Consider the following 20,778-nt stretch of genomic DNA (forward strand, 5'->3'; position numbering starts at 1 on the left):
TGCTTGAATACTTTGTGGAGGATTGTACAATGAATCAAACAGCTATGTAAATCACAAAAACTAAAAATGAACCAAAGTGCAAAGGATAATTTCCAGGCAATATCTTTCTATTGTAACCTGTTATCCAGGGAATACTAGTTGTTTCCTTTTACATGAGATGTAAACCTTGTTCCAAATTGCTCTTTCTCAGTCCTGCCTGCCAAGAACTCAAATGTAACTGTGATATAGCAACCCTTCCCAGGTACACTGGCAGGTCTGTGTGTGAATTAAACAGTGTGAAGATGGACAGGTCAAAGTATCTAAGTGCTTAACTTGCCTTCTTTAAAAGAAGCAGTTATTGGGATATGTTAAGAAATAACCTGAGAGATAGTAGCTACTATTCTACACCCTCCTTTCTGGTAATAATTTATTTGCACACATATCTGCACTTGCAAAATGTAAACTACAATAAAAATGAAGAGTTTCAGTAAAGGTAAATAAAATAATATCCCTTAAAAATGATAATCATAGGGATATTTGAAAGGTTACCCCAGACACAATTCCAAAAGATTAGGGACAAACCTTGCTTCACTTAAACATCTATTTCCTTAAGTACTGACTTTCTTGATGCTGTTGAATATATTCTGGTGGCGATTACAGGATATTACATGCAAAATGAAGTGAAAAATACAAAGGACAAAAGCCATCTGTTTTAACTTTTCAATGTTGTGGTAACTATAGTCTAATGACTGATTTTATTATAATATTACATATTCTTCCTAAATTTATAGCAGTTCTTCCTCAAGCAAAAATATTAAATTCAAAGTATTTTAAGTGTGAATTCATGATTACAAGAGACAATACACAAAAGGAAAAATCACTAAGCCAAATATATGTGTGTGTGTGTGTGGGGGGGTACTGGGGGTGGAATCCTGGAGCTTTTCTACCTCCAGGCTATACTCCCAGACCTATTTTTTATATTTTATTTGGAAACAGGGTCTCACAAAGTTGCCAAGAGCCTAAGTAGCTGAGGCTGGCTTCAAACCTGTGCGATCTTCCTGTCTCAGCCTCCCAAGTGCAGGGATTACAAACGTGAGCCACCACACCCGGCTTAAAAATAAAATTTTCATCACACAATCCTGCTTGATGGTGCACACCTGCTAATCTAACTACCTAGGAGGCTGAGACAGGACCACATAAACCCAGTTCAAGGCTACTCTGGGTAACTAATGAACTGTATCAAAAACAAAAACAAGTCATTACAGTGTTTGCTTTAAGGGAAAATGACCAAGAATATATTCTTTTTTTTTAGGTGCTTTTATTGGTGCATTTTGCTCTCACATCATAATGTAAATCATGTTGACAATGACATACATGCACACAGCACTTGGCCTTCCCAATAGAGTACTGAGAATGATGCTGGTACATTCACATATGTACACATAGTTGGTGGTAGTATTTTCATTAATGAGCCTCAGTCTTCCCTCTCCCCTTTCCATAGACCACCTCCCAGGCTCCAGTGAGGTTTCTCCTTGATTGTCTGGAGTCCTTCTGGTATCCCAATACTACCTAGTTTATGCATATTAAAGAAAACATATGACCCTTTGCTCTCTGTGATTAGCTAATCTCATTTAACATACATATATATATATACATATACATATATATACACACACACACACTTAATATATTCATAATACATTCTCCAGGTCCTTCCATTTTTTTTGCAAATGACATAATTTTGTTCTTTATTGATGAGTAGAATTCCATTTTGTGTATTTTCCATAATTTTGTAATCCATTCATCTGCTGATAGACACCTAGGTTGGTTCTATACTTTGGCTACTGTGAATTGTGCTGCTATGAAGATGGGTATGCGGATATTACTGTAGTGCTCTGGTTTCAACTTCTTTGGAAAGATATCCAGGAGTGGTATAACTAGATCATGTGATAGATCCATTCCTAGCTAGCTAGCTATCTATCTTTTTTTTTTCTTTCTTCCCCTTTGTGGTAACTGGGGATTGAACCTAGAACGTCTACCTTTGAGCTACATTCTCAAGCCTACTTTTTTATTCTTTATTTTGAAACAGTGTCTCACTAAATTGTAGCAGGACTAAGTACCTTAAGCTGGCCATGAACCTGCAATCCTCCTGTCTCAGCCTCCCAAGTACTAGAATGACAAGTGTGTGCTACCACACCTGGCTTCCATTCCCATTTTCCTAAGGAATCTCCACACTGATCTCCATTACCACCTGAACTAGTTTGCAATCCCACCAACAGTGTAGACTCCTATTTCCCCACATCCTTGCCTACATTTATTGTTATTTGGCATCTTGATGATTGCCATTCTGATTGGGGTTAGATGGAATATTTGCATCTCTGATCGTTAATTATACTGAACATTTTTATGTATCTATTGGCCATTTGTATCTCTTCTTTTTGTAAAGTGTCTATTTAATTCAGTTGTCCATTTCTTGATTGGGTTGTTTTGCTAGTGTAAATTTGACCTTAAATTACTTTAAGTCTTGACACTACTCTCCCACTCTTCTAAATTGTCAAATACACAGATTTAGTCCATATTATGACTAATATTATAAAGTCCATAATTTTGTTTTCTTACCCTGACAGTATCCCCTTCCAAAGAAAGACTATAAACTAAGATTTCTATATAAATTCTGCAAAATATAGGGCTACTCCATATATATCAAAACACTCTTGATTCATGAAATACTCGTTTTGTTTTGTTTGCAATGGGTTATCAATTTCTTTCCAAGCAAAGCCCATTATGTTTAGCAGTTCTAGAGCAGTGGCTGGTAATATTCTAGAAAGCAAACAACCTAAGTTACTGGAGTTCTCTAAGCTATGGCAAACAGGTGATTCTAATATTCAAGTAAAAATTCTGGGCTATATTTCCTTTCAGCTACTCCCAGCCAGCCTATACAGCTCTACAAAAAATGGTTATTAAGTTCTTGATAACAAGGTCTTTAGCAACTTACCTGAACAGTTTCAACTTCAGTTTTAACTTCACTCAAGTCTTTAATTCATAGAAATGAAAATTCTCTCAGCAAATAATCTTATTTTTGGTACCAAGGATTGAACATATGTGCATTCTACCTCCAAGCTACACCCCCAGCCCTCTTTTTTTTGTTGTTGAAACAGTGACTCACTAAGTTGCCTAAGCTGGCCATGATCCTCCTGTCTCAGCTTCCCAAAATCTAGTGTTACAGGCATCTACCACTGTGTCCAGCTTCTGTTTTTTATCTTGAGAAAAATATTTTCCAGCAAATGAATTTCCAAGTATCTATGAGAGATGGTTTTAATTTTACATTCTTAGAATTTTAATGCTGGTGAAATTCATGCTGTCAGAACAAGGAGTACCTACCTCATCTGCATGCTGAAAAGACAAAGTAAAGACAGCTACGGAGCAAGGATGAAATCCCCATGTTCTTTGGAAGGAGCTCTTTATATCAGAGTACAAACTCCCAGTTTACACAGATTCTAAACAAAGCAATTAAGTTTCATATAAAACAAACTAATTCAGGATCTCTCCCTAGACAGGGATGTCCTTTGGTAACACAAAGTGACAATGTGAGGCTACTGGACCCAACGCAACTTGCCAAAACCACCATTAGTGGGGTGTCATTTTACCAAAACAATCATATTGATGATAAATAATTTGTTCCAACTGTACCTCTAAAATTCTAATCACAGGTCTGAGTATTATCCATCTCTAAATAGGGCATTAAAATATCTATTACCATCCAGACAACAGATCAGAACAAAAGACTCAGCCAGAATGGAATTTTTAAAACAGAGACGTTAACACCTCAAAGAAAAACATTTGAAAAATCAAACTGGCCATCAATGTTTTCAAAACTTAGAACCATAATTTTTCTAGTCTAAGTCAAGGAATTATAAGGGAAGAGGGAAATAAATACAAGCTTTTATAATTCTTTTTTAAAAAATAAAAATTGTTTCAGCAATTTCCCTCTCCTCCTCTCTCTGAGTTCTGGGAAAATGCTATTACCATAAACTCAGGACAAATAGATGACTAGCTTTCTCTTCTACTTTCAAGCCAGAAACATCAGCATTCAATAGCTGAGTGTGTGTAAGCACATGCACATGATGCTGGGGATTAAAACCAGAGGCATCCTACCTCTGAGTTACACCCCCAGCTGTATTTTATTTATTCTGAAATAGAGTCTTAGTAAGTTGCTGAGGCTGGCCTCACACTATGATCTTCCTGTCTCAGCCTCCCAAGTACTAGGGATACAGGCTTTCACCACCACACCTGGCTCAGATTTTTTTTAAAACAAATTCACTGAATAGGTATGTACCTACCCAGCCTGCCTATGCAATTACCTTTGTATCATAACCGTATGTTTCCCGAATGTCTTCGTCAGAATCTGTTTCTTCATCATCATAGTCCACTGTTTGTCGAGGAGAAGATGATACACTGCTTGCCACCCGGTTAAAAGCAGACTGTTGGAAACTAGGTAAGTGTCCCTAAACAACAAAGAATTCCCAGATGAACAGAGAGAAATATTAAACAAACATGAGTAATTTAATAAGTGTTGAAGAAAGAAAAATGTAATAAACTTTCAAAGTATCTAACAGTTCTCTTCAATAGTTAATAGGAATGCCAAAGTCCACCTGAATGGTACTCATAGGTAATATTTTTACCAAAATGACATAAGAATACACCCATAAAAATGCTACGGGTACCCTTAGAAGGAAAATGCCTTAGAAGGGATAATTAACTGGTGGCAAATTATTATCGTTTTCATGTTGGCTGGTGAGATGGATTTGATTTCCTATTCACACAATGACAATGTTCAATGTTACCACATGAAACAGAAAAAGACTTACCTGTAAATCTGGATTGGCAGCTGCTTTTTGGAGTTCTGCACTGATGATCTTTTCGGTTTTCTCTCGAGCTGCCTGCTCCACCATGCGCTGACTCAACACAGACAGTTTGGCCAGAGCAGAGGACAGTTCATCCGTAGCTAGGGCCTGCCGTGCCCTGTCTTGCCAACTCATGGCACGTTCTGTCAAACACTGCAGGGCCTCTCCTTCAGGCAACCGCACAGGCAACTTCTGAAGGGATACCAGGAGTGAAAGAATAGTCTCTAGCCTAGGCCTTCGAGACCGCATACAAAGAGGGCAAAGGAATTTTACTTCTTTAGCCTGCCAGCTGGCCCCTTTTTTCTGGGCACTTGATTTAGGAAGGGGAACACAGCTGTTATGGAACCAGTCTTTACAGAGCTCACACTGCAGCATAAACCCACTGGCTGTCTTGCGGCAAATGCAAAATTTTACTTCTTCTATGCGATCCACCATTGTCATCTTGGCTAGGTTGGCTGCTCTGAGGGAATGCATGGCTTCAATCTCTTTTTGCTCTCGTTCTTTGAAAACTGCCACCTGAATAAGACGAGCAATTAATTGAAAGAAATTACATTTTGAAATACACCCTAAAACACTAAATGCTCAAGGCCAAAGGTTCTTTCTCCAAATTGTGGCCTCATGGTAACAAAGTAATGTCTTTTAAAAAACATAAGCTGTAGTCAAACATGGTGATGCACACTTGTAATCCCAGTACTTGGGAGGCAGAGACAGGAGAATCACAGGTTCACAACCAGCCTCAGCTACTTACTGAGGCCTTCTACTACAACTTAGTGAGACCCTGTTTCAAAATAAAAAATAGGTCTGGTGGTGTAGCTTGGAGGCAGAACACCCCTGGGTTCAATCCCTAGTACTGCAAAAAAAAAAAAAAAAAAAAAAAAAAACAACAACAACAACAAAAAAAACTATTACCTGTAAACAGTTTCCTAAAATTTGGAGTATGCTGACAACTTCCACATACTCCGTACTTGTGAAGGGGGCAAAGTGCTACCATATTTGACAATTTACATCATAAAGTACTTTGAATTCTTCTGTAACAGTACAGTAGAAAGAAGGCATGCCTTGAAATCAAGCCTCTTGGGTATGAGACATGGATTTCATATTTGTATACTGCTAATGGAAGACACAATTTTTTCTGAATCTGAGTTTTCTTAAAAATGTAGATACACCACCAACCTCATCTTATTTTAAGAATTAAGTAAGGTAACACATAAAAGTGCCTATCCTGACACCTAGCATAAGGCAAATACTCAGTAAGTACTAGTTTCCCATTTCCCTGCAATTGATTCCCTGAGGGGAGGTTATACTCAAATTTTTTATCTCTATAAGGCCTTTCCGTTTCATTTGGAAGTAGAACAACAAGACTGATGATCAGTTACAATCACGGAGTTTTAAGAATTTCATTTCAACAAAGAAAATAAAAACAAACAAAATTTAATTACTATAAATATTATTGGCGCCTTTTCTTTTTTTTTTTTTTAAAGTACTGGGAATGGAACCCAGGGACATTCTACCTCTGAGCTACACCCTCAGCCCTATTTTTTTTATTCTTTATTCTTGAAACAGGGTTTCACTGAGTTGTAAAGGGCCTAAGTAGCTGATGCTGTCAGCGAACCATGATCCTCCTGTCTCAGCCTCCCAAATGCTGGGATTCTAAGTGTGTGCCACCATTGCTCAGCTTAGTGCCTTTTCTTTCTAAATTACTGGTACCCCTGAACAATTTTGAAATAATTTCCAGTTCTACTTGTCTAGCAAGAAAGACCTAATCTCTCATTAGAAATTCTTTTCCTTCTTTCTTTTTCTTTTCTTTTCTTTTTTTTTTTTTTTTGCGGTACCGGGGATGGAACCCAAGGGTGTTGTACCTCCGAGCTACACCCCCAGCCCTATTATTTTTTATTCTTTATTTTGAAACAGGGTCTCACTGAGTTGCAAAGGGCCTTGCTATGTAGCTGAGGCTGTCTGCAAACTGCAATTCTCCAGTTTCTGACTCCTGAAAGCTTGGATTACAAGCATGCGCCACAACACCCGGCCTAGAAATTATTTTCACAGGCCTCAAAACAGGATCAATTGTAGGCAGAAAGAGCCAAATCAAGTTAGAGTTTTCAATTTTCTACTATTATGTATTTCCAGAACTATTTATTTTGTAGTACTGGGAATTGAACCCAGGGCACAATATCTCTGAGCTATATACCCCTAACCCTATTGTTTATTTTTTATTTTGAAACAGGCTCTCACTAAGTTGCTAAAGGCCTCAATAAGGAGCTGAGACTGACTGTGAACCTGTGATACTATTTCAGCCTCCCAAGTACCGAGATTATAAGTGTGCATCACAACACCCGGCCAAAACTAATTTGTGTGTGTGGGGAGGTTTACTGGGGATTGAACCCCAGGGCATTCTACCTCTGAGCTATACTCCCAGTGCTATTTTTTTATTTTGAAACAGGGTGTTGCTGGCCTGATGAGTCTCACTACTTGCTGAGGCTGTCCTCAATCCTGAGATACTCCTGTCTCAGCTTCCAATGTACTAGAATTACAGGCTGCACCATCATGCTTGCCTAATTTTTTATTTTTGCTCTACTTCTTCAGGATCCTAACATTAACACATTCCTCCTACCCTCAAAAAAAGCATAATTCTCACAAGCTACAATATTTTATTGAGCACTTAAAGCATTTACTATACTGTCGTATGTTACTAAAAGAAGGGAGATGTGTGTGTGTGTGTGTGTGTGTGTGTGTGTGTGTGTGTGTGTGTGTGTGTGTTTTACTGGAGATTGAAACCAGGGGCATTCTACCTCCAAGCTACACCCCCAGCCCTATTTTATTCTTTATTTTGAAAAAGAAGTTGCAGAAGACCTCACTAAATAGCTGAAGCTAGCTAGAACCTGTGAGCCTCCTGTCTCAGTCTCCCAAGTACTGGGATCATAAGTGTGTGCTATCTCACCCAGCTGAAGGGAAAGAACTTAAAAAGCAACTAAAAAGGCCGGTATGATTCCTTTGAAATGTATTACTGTACTGAGTCACAAAATGCTATTAAGCTCTAACTCAGCAATTCCATTCCTACATTAATCAAGATTAGGAAAATAAATTTAAAAAAGACTATATAAAGAAGTTCACTTTATTATACTAGGAAACTTACTAATAGGAAAAATGTTCAACATCAGAAAACTACAGCAGGCTGGGGGTATAGCTAATTAGTACAGTGCTTACCTAGCATGAGAAACAACTTTGATCTCCAGCACATGAAGTGCAGAGAAGGGAGAGAGGGAGGGAACTCAGAAAATATGTACAATTCTGCTATAATATTACACAATTATTAAAAATAACGGTAAAGAAATGTAGAAAAGACAAAACAATTTTGGGAAGAGAGCATAATGGTAAATGTTTTGCACCATTACAAATATGTAGAAATAATAATAATAAAAGGCAAAGAGAAAGCAAACAAAAGTGAAATAGTTAAAAACATAAAAACATTAAACTGCTAACATCTTCACAGAATCTCACACTTAAAAAAACAAGCTCAAGGAGCACTGCACGCTTTCTTACCACCACGGCTGTATCTCTGGTTTCTTCCAGCCCTTCCTCCAGATCACTCAAAGGCTCAAGGTCCAGTTCTTTTTCTTTTTCTTTTTCTATTAGTTCTTTTACTTTTTTCCTTCTATTTTTACCACTCCCATATATACCAATGTCAGTTCGAGGACTTAGCACCTACAAAAATAAAACCAAAATATCAACTCTGGTTTTCTTTTTCTCTTTCTTTTTTTTTTCCTTTGAGGTCCTGGGGATGGACCCAGGGGGCATTCTATCTCCAAGTGACACCTCAGCCCTATTTTTTATTCTTTATTTTGAAACAGGGTCTCACTGAGTTGCAAAGGCCCTCACTAAGTAGCGGAGGCTGTCCTTGAACCACAATCCTATCTCAGCCTCCCAAATGCTGGGATTACAGCATGCACCACCATGCCCGGCTTCAACTCTGGTTTTCAAAAAATATATATATTTAAGTGGTAATAATGAAAAGGAATCTCTTATGGACCACTCACCATGTCTCAGGCCCTTTCTAAAGGACTTGACACAGGGTGACAACCCTATGCACTAGTATTATTTCCCACTTTTTTTGTGTGTGTGTGGTAATGGGGAGTGGAACCCAGAGGCTTTCTACCTCCGAGCTATACTCCCAGACCTATTTTATATGTTATTTGGAAACAGGGTCCCACTAATTTGCTGAGAGCCTAAGTAGCTGAGGCTGGCTTCAAACCTGTGTGATCCTCCTGTCTCAGCCTCCCATGCGCAAGGATTATAAGCGTGAACTACCACGCCTGGCTATTTTCCACATTTTAAAAACAAGAAAAACTAAGATTCAGAAAGTAAACAACTTGCTCAAAGACACAGAGTTAGTATTTAGGTAGTCCTCAAAACTTAATCCAAAACCTGTGTTCTCTTATTTTTATGTGAGGTACTGGGGATTGACCCAAGAGGCTTATACCTCTGAGCTACTATACACCCAGCCCTTTTCATTTTTTATTTGGAAATAGTCTTGCTATTTTGCTGATATTGGCCTCAAAACTGTGATCCTCCTGTCTCAGCCTCCCAAGCACTGGGCCAAAGCCTGTGCTCTTGAGTACTGTGTCTAACTGCTCAAGATAAAAAGAAAAATGAGTATTTAAATTTGTTCTTTCAATGACAAAGTGATATCCAAGAAGATTGTTTTTTCACAAGGTTAATCAGAAATGAGTTTACCTAAGGCTCCAGATTTCAGATTGAAATCTGATATCAAAATCACTTGTAATGATGACCTGATACACTGAAATCAAATCTCACCAATACTCTTACTACCTTTAGGTATCAATTTATTGACTGTTTATGAGAATGCTGAGGTTCAAGTACATAAAGTACTCTTTACCTGTAACAAAGTGTGGCTGGAATTCTTCTTGAGAAAGGTCCGTCCAGTCCGTTCTCTCCAGGCCCGTGCTGCTGCTACCTGTGACTCCACTTGGGGTAGTGCGTCAAGACGCACAGGGATAGGGCGCCCTTTAGCAGATAAGCTCTCAAGCTGCTCCAAGTAAGCATAGTTGCTGCCACTCTGTAAAACAAAAGTATATTCTCACATGATTTAAGTTTTCTCAGGGAGCCTGGCAATATACTGTGGAAGAAATTACAAGAAGTTTAGTATTAACTTTTGTAAGAAGTTTAGTATTAACTTTCGTATTACATAAACCTAATTGTATCTCTTGAAGATAACTTCCAATGTCCTATTTTAAAACATATGTATAAGCCGGGTGTGGTGGTGCATGCTTGTAATCCCAGCATTCAGGAGGCTGAGACAGGAGGATCGTGGTTCGTGGAGAGCCTCAACTACTTAGTGAGGCCCTCTGCAACTTGGTGAGACCCTGTTTCAAAATAAAGAATAAAAATAGGACTAAGGGTATAGCTAGGCAGTAGAATGCCCCTGGTACAGGGAAAAAAAAAAATGTATGTATAAATTATTTTTGTGTTTGGTACTAAGGATTGAACCTAGATGCATTCTACCTCTGAACTACACCCTCAGACTTTTCTATTTTTTATTTTGAAACAGGGTTTCACTAGGTTGCTGAGGCTGGCCTCAAGCCTGCTATTCTCCCGTCTCAGCCTCCCAAGTAATGGGACTATAGAGGTGCACCACCACACCCAATAAATTAATTCATTTTCAGTGAACATATTAGCAAAAATCTTATCTATTTTATTAACTAAAGAACCAGTAAGCAGTAAAAACCAATTCAGAGTACAATCCAAAGAACTGACAAATAAATGCAATTAGGAATGAAGAAATGAATATTCTAATTGGTAGGAAAACAGAACAAAAAACCCTAATTTCTACAGTGTAGAAATCAAGAGTACCATTATAGACAAGTTTAATTGCCTTTCTATGGACATAGAAATAAAAGCAGTATTTAAGTTCTGGCAACTAGCTCTACTTTATATTATATAAATGAAGATAAGAAAGAATATTTTCTGCTGGGCGTGGTGGTGCACGCTTGTAATCCCCGTGCTTGGGAGGCAAAGACAGGAGGATCGCACAGGTTTGAAGCCAGCTGTGCTGGCTTAAGAGACTCTGTTTCCAAATAAAAATATAAAATAGGTCTGGGAGTGTAGCCCGGAGGTAGAAGGGCTTCCAGGAACCCCAGTACCCCCCCCCACACACACAAGAATATTTTCCTTCTAATTTAACAATGATATTTTCATGTAGTAAAGTCATTATTGTTTTAGGAACTTCCATGCTTCATTCCAATAAAAGATTTTTGCTCATGTATTAACTAACACATTTGCCCGTAAATTTGCTTTGAAAGATATATGGAAGCATGTGGAAAAATAAGGCAGCAAAAAAACCTATGAATTTTAATGAAGAGGTCCTAGTCTTATAAAATGTTGTAATGACATATTAAATCACTATGGCACCAGAGTAAGAATAGAGAGCTAAATGGAACAGATTAAAAAAAAAAAACTCAAGACACAGACATGATCAATAAATAAAATATTTACTAATATTATATCCTTTTGCACCAGCCCTCCAACTTAGTGAAACCCTGTTTAAATAAAAAAATAAATTAATAAAGGTGGATGTGGTGGCGCAGCCTGGTAATCCCAGTACTTGGGAGGATGATATGGCAGCATCAGCTACTTAGTGAGGCCCTCTGCAACTTAGTGAAACCTTGTTTCAGAATAAAAAATAGGGCAGCCAGGCATGGTGTGCACGCTTGTAATCCCAGCGCTTGGGAGGCTGAGATAAGAGGATTGAACGGGTTCTAAGCCAGCCTCAGCTACTTAATGAGGCTCTCAGCAACCTAGTGAGACCCTGTTTTTTTTTTTTAAAAAAAGAAAAGTATAAAAAATAGGGCTGGGTAGAGGTATAGCTTGGAGGCATAATACCCCTAACGCTCCATCCCCAGTACAGCAAAAGTAAAATAGGGCTGAGTTTAGCTCAGAGGTAGAACACCCCAGGGTTCTGTCCCCAGTACCCTACACACACACACACACACACACACACACACACACACACACACACACACACACACACACACACACACACACACACTACTATACGTGCTACTAAGCAGCCGTTTATAATTCAAGCATACTTTCAGCACTGACTTCACTCTGTTGTGAATCACAGATGTATGGTATGTCTCTCCAAGTAGAAAATATGCGATTCTGAAAGGCAGAGTCCTATGTTTCTTTATACCCTTACCCTTATATTCCTGCTCCTGAACACTTAAAAAAAGGTACCAAGAATACTATGGTGCTCAGTAAATGTTAAAGTTAATTTCATCTTATTTTTCTGCCTCTTTTAATAGTACTCCACACACAGAAAAGAATTTCAAGAATACAGCAGGTAATAAATTCCCTATGGTAAGAGTTACACAGTTAATTCTATCACTTTATAACAAAAAGTAGTATTACTTAAGTAGATAATACTTATTTTTATTATAAAATCAAATAAAACTGAATAAATTTTAAATACCATCACTATTTCATTATGATTATTCTAAAGAATTAAAGGTTTAAAGGATTCCTCTATGAGACAGGTACCACCTGCTTGGTAGGTTAATTCAAAAGGTTTCCTACCTGAATAGCTTCCACTTTAGCTGTCCATTCTCGGGCCTTTTGTAAGGCTTCTTTCAGGGACAACACATTGGGTAGAAAGGCTGGAATGTTCTTGGCTTCATTCACAATACTTTCTAAACTTGCCACACTGTGCCGAGGTCTAAAAGAATAAAAAAGCAGGGTAAAATGCATGAGAAAAGTCCTACTGCTACCAATCTTTATTTATTTTTTTATTTTGTGTTACTGGGGGTGGAACCCAGGGGCTTTTCTACCTCCGAGCTATACTCCCAGACCCATTTTTTAAAAATATACTTTATTTGGAAACAGGGTCTTACTAAGTTGCTGAGAGCCTAAGTAGCTGAGACTTGCTTTGAACCTGTGCGATCCTCCTGTCTTAGCCTCCCAAACACTGGGATTACAAGCATGTGCCATCATGCCCGGCACTGCTACCAAAATTTAAATACCACTTTATGCCAAGCATGGTGGTGCACATGCTTGTAATCCCAGTACTTGAGAGGCTGAGAAAGGAGGATCAGAGGTTTGCAGCTACCCTCAGCAGCCTAGTGAGGCCCTCTGCAACTTAGTGAGATCCTGTTTAAAAATAACTGGGCATGGTAGCGCATGCTTGTAATCCCCACACTTGGGAGGCTGAGACAGGAGGATCGCACAGGTTCGAAGCCAGCCTCAGCTATTTAGTGAGGCTCTCAGCAACTTAGTGAGACCCCGTTTCCATATAAAATATAAAAATAGGTCTGGGAGTATAGCCCGGAGGTAGAAAGCCTCTGGGTTCCATCCCTAGTACCACCAAAAATAAAGAGAGAGAGAGAAGGGGGGTTGGGGGGAGGGCTGGGGATGTAGCTTGGACATAGAATGTCCCTGGGTTCAATCAAACAGTACCACAAAAAAAATTAAAATAATAAAATAAATACCACTTTATTGGTGGCAAGAGAGGGGGCTACCAAGTACTGTGTCCATGTATGTCACTGTCAACATGATTTGCATTATGATGTGAGACTATAATGTACCATAAAAGCACATTAAAAATAAGTACTTTATTATTTATTTACTTATTTATTTTTGCGGTACTGGGGATGCAACCCAGGGGCATTCTACCTCTGAGCTACACCCTCAGCCCTATTTTTATTCCTTATTTTAAAACAGGGTCTCACTGAATTGCAAATGGCTTCACTAAGTAGCTGAAGCTGTCCACGAGCTGTTATCCTCCTGTTTCAGCTTCCCAAATGCTGGGATTACAAAAGTGCACCACCACGCCTGGCTTGTAGATACCACTTTATAATGTATAGAGGACTTTCATGTCATTCCTACCACAATCCTATAATGGAGGCAAAACAGCAATCATCTTTATTTCCATTTTACAGATAAGAAAACTTTAACTCCAAGAGGATAAATTATTTTCCCAAAGTCATTTAACATAGTAAATGACATACCCAAAGAACTGATTCACAATGAGCGACGCTCCAGGTTCTTTTTGCTTCCCAGCCCTGAACTGCCTCTACTCTAGCTCTACAATACTGAAATGATCAGAAATGTGTATGTGATGGCAATGTAGAAGGCAATCGATTAAAAATTGCCTTGTACATTTAATTTAACTACATTCATTAATACCTAGTTACAAACTTGAAAAAGACAGACTATATTCTCAACTAATGAGAACACAAGAAAACAATTATAATTGTCCTGGGAACTAAGAACAAATTACTATGACCCAAGCCTTAATGAAATATGATTTTATGCTGGGCGTGGTGTCACATGCTTGTAATCTCAGTACTGAGACAGGCTGAGACAAGAGGATTGTAGTTTATAGCCAGTTTCAGCTACTTAGTGAGGCCTTCTGCAACTTAGTGAGACCCCTGGTTTCAAAATAAAGAACTAAAAAGTGGGGTGGGGGGGCTGGGCTCTGAGGTAGAATGCCCCTTGGTTCCATCCACTATACTGCAAAAACAAAAAAGTAGTATGATTTTAGCTGGGCATGGTGGCATAAGCCTGTAATACCAGTACTTGGGAGGCTGAAATAGAAGGAACACAGGTCAAGGCCAGCCTTAGCAACTTAGTGAGACCCTCAACAACTTAGTGAGACTCTGTTTCAAAATCAGATCAGTGTAAATCAGAGGTAGAACACCCCTGGGGGTTCAATTCTCAGTATTACATTTAAAAATAATTTTTTAAAAACCTGGGTGTTGCTGAGCAAGTGGAGCACACACCTGTAAACCATGCTTGGGAGGCTGAGACAGGCGGATTCCAAGTTCCAGGCCATTCTCAGCTACTTAGTGAGGTCCTCTGCAACTTAGTGAGATACTGTTTCAAAAATAAAGAATAAACCAGGTGTAGTGGTACAAACTTGTAATCCCAGTACTTGGGAGGCTGAGATAAGAGGACTGCAGCTTTGCAGCCAGCTCCAGTTACTTAGTGAGGCCCTGTTTCAAAATAAAGAAAACCAATTGGGTTGAGGGGTATAGCTTGGAGGTAGAATGCCCTTGAGTTCAATCCCCAATTCCACAAAAAAAGAGGGGGTAGGGGAAGGAGCTAAATAATCCAATTTAGATACAGGAAATTTGGGGTACCTGTGTGTACACTCAGTGGAATTATCTAATAGGCAGAGGATATCTACTAAAAGAAATCTCTACTAAAAAATCTCTATTACAGATGAGAATTTAGGAGTTATTCAGTAAAGATGGTAGATAGAGCCAATAAATCAGATGAATTTCCAGAAAGACTGCATAAAGTAAGAAGATAAAAAGGGTCTAAGGTCAGAATCTTGAAGAAAGTCATTATTTGAGAAAGCAGAGAGAATGCCAAAAGCAGAGAAGGAAGATATCAAGAAAAGAATGGTAAGGACTTAATAACCAAGCCTAAGAGAACAAGAATACTAAAGATGTGTGTCAGAAAGATAATTCTGCCAAGTGGGATGGGACATGCCTGTAATCCCAGTACTTGGAAGCCTGAGACAGAAAGATCACGGTTTCGAGGTTAGCCTCAACAATGTAGGAGAGTCGCAGCAACGCAGAGACCCTGTTTCAAAATAAAACCATAAAAAATGGCTGGGGATGTCTGTAGTTCAGAAATAGCGTGCCCCTGTGACAATGAAATTGAAAAACAGACATCAAAGATATTTTGGAGGAAAAATCATCAGAACTTGATGACTGACTAAATATAGAGGATTGGGAAAAAGTTTCAAAATCACTCCAACTAAACTTCATTTGGTAGACTTTACAACAGGTTTAACAAATCATATTTTTTTGCATTTCAAATTCTGCATTTAGCTTTGCTCATTTAATATGCTCCCACCTCTAAGAACGGAAATGAATCTGAAGACACAGAGTGATATGAGCACTCCAGACAGGAAAAGCTGTGAATAAAACTTAGTGTGTATTCTGTATGACACCTGCAGAGCAAAGGATCTAGCATCTGTGGAGGCTTTTCTTAACTAAATGGAGCTGTGTTGTCAACTATGGCACTTCCTATAATGCTCCCAAAGCAAGTGACTGGCAAAATAGTTAAGTGACTAGAGACTTTGGGAGGAAGTAGAAGAGGCTTTAAATATTAGCTGCATCACTTAATAACCATGTGATCTCTCTGAGCACCTCAGTTTTTTCATTGTCACCATAGAAAAGTATATACATATGTGTGTGTGTGTGTGTGTGTGTGTGTGTGTTAATTTTAGCTGCTAGAGAAATGCTTTCACAACAAACATCACAGTTGATTATTAGCCAAATTAGCTGACACAGTCATATATGATGAACCCTTTACTTAGAACTCATTAAGTCCAAGTCAGGCGTGGTGGCACACGCTTGTAATCCCAGCACTTGGGAGGCTGAGACAGGAAGATCACGCAGGTTTGAAGCCAGCCTCAGCTACTTAGGCTCTCAGCAACTTAATGAGACTGTTTCCAAATAAAATATAAAATATGTCTGGAGTATAGCCCAGGGGTAGAAAGCTCCTGGGTTCCATTCCCAGTAACACACACACACACACACACACACACACACACACACACACACACAAAAGAACTCATTAAGTCCAACGGGGATGCCAAGGCTAATGCAACTGCTAACCCTGATCTTTATCTTACTACTTTCCTGCATACAAGCCTCCATTCCAGTAAAACTCAATTTATTTTGTCGCCTGAACACACCCTACATATTCTTTTTTTTTGGGGGGGGAGGCGGGTCTGGAGGTGGAACCCAGAGGCATTCGACCTCCGAGCTACACCTCCTACCCTATTTTTTATTCTTTATTTTGAAACCGGGTCTCACTGAGTTGCAGAGGGCCTCACGAAGTAGCTGAGGCTGTCCGCGAACCATGATCCTCCAGTCTCAGCCTCCCAAATGCTGGGATTACAAGTGTGTGCCACCACGCCCGGCTAATACACCCTACATATTCTGCAAGGCTCTCCCACAGTTCTTATTTTTCTCTCAACTAACTATCCAAACTCACCATGATCTCTCCTCTCCTGTTCCTAAACACTTTTATCTCTGAGTTAACATTAATAACATATTTGAGCTTCATATCTTAGTTCCTAACTATATCACTAATTGTAGGCTCTAAACAAAGTACTATTTTTAATTACAAAAGTTATTTAACAACGAGCCTGGCACAATGGTGCAGGTCTGCAAACAACTACCTGAAAGGATCACAGGTTTGAAGACAGCACATGGTAACTTAGCAAGACCCTGTTTAAAAAAAAATAAAACAAGGCTGGTAGCTGGGGTGATGCATATCTGTAATTCAAGTACTCAAGAGACAGAGACCGGAGATTCAAAAGTTTGTAACCAACTTCAGCAACTTAGGGAGGCCCTCTGCAACTTAGTGAGACCCAGTTCAAAAATAAAATCTAAAACAGGGCTTGTGGGTATTATTCAAAGGTAGAATACTCATAGGTTCAATCCCCAGTACCTGCCCCCCCAACAAAATAATACTGTGGGTATAGGTGAGAGGTAGAACACTACTGGGTTCAACCAGTACCCTCACACACACACACACACAAAAAAAAAAAAAAAAAACCCAAAAATTATTTAACAAAGTATCCCACAAAATAGTTTGCACATACATGAAACTGTACATACAGCACCATTTGATTTGATACCTTAGTGACTGGTCAAGAAGGCCAACATTTAATGAAACATGTGATGAAATAGGCCCCTATGTTTCTATTTCCCTTTCTACTTTCCTGATTTCTTATTACTTTGCCCTTTCTACTCTCTGGTTATTAAAGAAGCAACAGTCACCAAAAGATGTGTTCACCTTGCCTGTAGGCAGACCTTAGCCTTTTCTTCCCATCGTTCAGAGACTGTAAGGAGCTCCTGCAGTTCAGCCATTGCTTTCTCCACGGCATGGTGTGGTGCCAACCCTACCCCAGAGTCAATCAGTTTCTTCATGACATCCAAGGTGACTTGTTGTGGATCTGACAGGGTTAGTCTTACTTCATCCAGCCACCGAGCCTGTTGTAGCTCTTGCTTCAGTCGAGGTAATTCAGGTAGCTCCACATAGAGACTAGAACCCATGTCTATTAACATCTGGAGTTTGGAAGAATCTGGGGTTTCATCCATCATGGCCTCCTGAGCACGTTCATGAAACTCTTCCACATCATCCAGAAGATTCTGAAAAGGTAAAAAAAATAAAAATAAAAAAAAAAAGAAAGAAAATTTTGTTTGGTGATGTAATGGTAAGAGCACTTGCCTAGCATGCACAAGGTCCTGGGTTGCGTCCCAAGCACCACAAAAAAAGAAGAAAAATAAAGCAAATTAAAAGATACAATATATATTCAGGGAAATTATTGCTGCTAGTCTTCTAATCTCACCATCATAGCACAAAATTTTCAGACATAACAGTTAAATTCAGTAATTTTATCCACTGATTTATTCAATAAATCTTTAATGACTGCTAACTTAGATGCATGTGCTGCTCTAGGCAACCAAACAAGACATACAAAGTCCCTATCTTCAGGAAGCAATACATTTTAATATAGGTGACCAGACAGGAAGCATATGAGTGAAATGTTTCAGTTAGCATTAGCTACTCTGAAAACAAAAGAGGATAAGGTAACAGAAAATGGCCAGAGGGGTAGTCACAGGAGAGAGTGGACCAAAACATTTATGAGGGAGTAAAAGCAGAAATGAAAAGTATGTGAAAATCTGGTGAAGAAACAATTCAGCAAGGCAAGTAATAATTGTGAATGCTTTTAAAGAGAAGTGAGCTTAATCCACTAATATAAGTGGATGAGGGAGAAATATACTTAAAGAATAAGCAGGGCTGGAAGCAATGGCACACACTTGTAATCCCAGTACTTGGGAGGCTGAGACAAAGAGGACTGAAGGTTCCAGGTCAGCCCCAGCAACTTGGTGAGACTTTCAGCAACCTAGCAAGACCCTGTTTCAAAACATAAAAAGTAAAAAAAGCCAAGAATGGTGGCACACGCCTATTAATCCCAGTATTTAGGAGGCTGAGATAGAAAGATTTCAGGTTTGTGGCCAACCTCAGCAACTTAATGAGACCCTGTTCCAAAATTAAAAAATAAAATAGGACTTGGAGTAGCTCAGAGGTAAATGCCCCTGGGTTCAATTCTTAATACTACCAAAAAAGAAAAGAAAGAAAAAAAAAGTAAAAAGAGCCAGAGGTGTAGCATGGAGGTAGAATGCCCCTGGGTTCAATCCCCAATACCAAACAAGACCCCAAAGGCACAAGAAACTAAAAGGCAGATCAATATGTGGGATTGTATTAAACTGAAGAGCTTCTGTATAGCAAAGGAAACTATCGAGAACCTCAACTGAGAGCTAACAGAATGGGAGAAGATTTTTGCCACCTACTCCTCCGACAGAGGACTAATATCTAGACTATACAGAGAACTCAAGAAACTCAGTGCTAAAAAACAACCCAATCAAAAATGGGCAAGGGAACTAAATAGACCTTGATGAAAGAAGAAATCCAAATGGCCAATAAATGCAGGAAAAAATGCTCAACATCATTAGCAGAGAGATGCAAATCAAAACTAACCTGCGATTTCACTTAACTCCAACTAGAATGATAATCATTCAAAACACAAACAACAACAAATGCTGGCAAGGATGTGGAAAAGTTGGGACTCTACTACACTGTTTGGAAAACTGTATGGAGGATCCTCAAAAGAATGGTAACGAACTTACCATATGATCCAGCAATACCACTTCTGGGTATCTACCCAAAAGAAAGGAAACCAAACTACCAAACGAATGCATGTGTATCTATGTTCATAGCTGCACAATTCACCATGGCCAAACTATGGAACCAGCCAAGATGTCCATCAACAGATGAATGGATTACAAAACTGTGGGATATGTACACAATGGGATTTTACTCAACCATAAAGAAAACCACAATTATATCATTTTCAGGGAAATGGATGGAACTAGAGAACATTAAGCTAAGTGAGATTAGCCAGTCACAAAATAAGAAACTGGATGCTTTCCCTAATATGGGGAAGCTAGAGAGAAAATGGGTCATAGGAGGAACTCTAGATGAAGGAGGAGACACTATACATGAGCAAATAAGGCGACCTAACTGAGGGGGTGAGGGGAGGGAAATTCTCTAATGTTCATGATACACATTAACAAACATATCAAAGTCAATCACTAAGCCAAACATGAGAAGGAGGGAGGGAGAAGAAATGGGATGGGAAATGGGTAAAGGCTAACTGGGTGATGTGTGCATGTATGTCTCCACCATCCTGTACTCTATTAAGATATATGACTACAAAGCACCAATAAAAAGTTAAAGAAAATATATATATGCATACATATGTCACAATTTTTTTTAAATGATTACATAATGTCCTGGAGGTTACAAGCCATTATATTTCATTCTAATGGCTTTAGGGAAACACTAGAGGATTTTAACCACAGGGGAGCGCTATGATTTAATTTCTATTTTGGACAATCACTCTAGTTATCAAACAAAAAATAGAGCCAGGCATGGTGGCGCACGCTTGTAATCCCAGCATTCAGGAGGCTGAGACTGGAGGATCAGGGTTCACGGACAACCTCAGCTACTTAGTGAGGCCCTCTGCAACTCAGTGAGACCCTGTTTCAAAATAAAGAATAAAAAATTAGGTAGGGGGGGGTAGCTCAGAGGTCAAATGCCTCTGGGTTCCATCCCTAGACCTGCAAGGAAAAAAAAAAAAATCTGCCAGAGACAAAAGTATAAGAAAAGTATAAGAGAAATCAGTTAAGAGGCTGTTGCAGTAATCCAAGGTATAGATTCTAGTACCATAAATCATATTTTAAGCAATGGAAATGATAAAAAATTCACTGGGAGCAGCAGCACTTGATTA

General features: G+C 39.0%; 1 protein-coding gene across 1 annotated transcript in view; it reads right to left on the reverse strand.

Moving 5' to 3' along the window:
* The window catches only part of KDM5A (lysine demethylase 5A), a gene marked incomplete at both ends in the record, with an annotated part of 106,640 nt that overhangs the window by 20,404 nt on the left and 65,458 nt on the right, over positions 1-20,778 (reverse strand). Inside the window, 6 exons of the mRNA XM_080706696.1 lie at positions 4,341-4,484; positions 4,848-5,399; positions 8,424-8,585; positions 9,778-9,957; positions 12,477-12,615; positions 17,718-18,073. Coding sequence (XP_080562822.1) covers positions 4,341-4,484; positions 4,848-5,399; positions 8,424-8,585; positions 9,778-9,957; positions 12,477-12,615; positions 17,718-18,073 — 1,533 coding nt within the window. The remainder of the gene's footprint in view (positions 1-4,340; positions 4,485-4,847; positions 5,400-8,423; positions 8,586-9,777; positions 9,958-12,476; positions 12,616-17,717; positions 18,074-20,778) is intronic.

Source organism: Muscardinus avellanarius (genome assembly GCF_963383645.1).
Source record: "Muscardinus avellanarius genome assembly, chromosome: 11".
NCBI lineage: Eukaryota > Metazoa > Chordata > Mammalia > Rodentia > Gliridae > Muscardinus > Muscardinus avellanarius.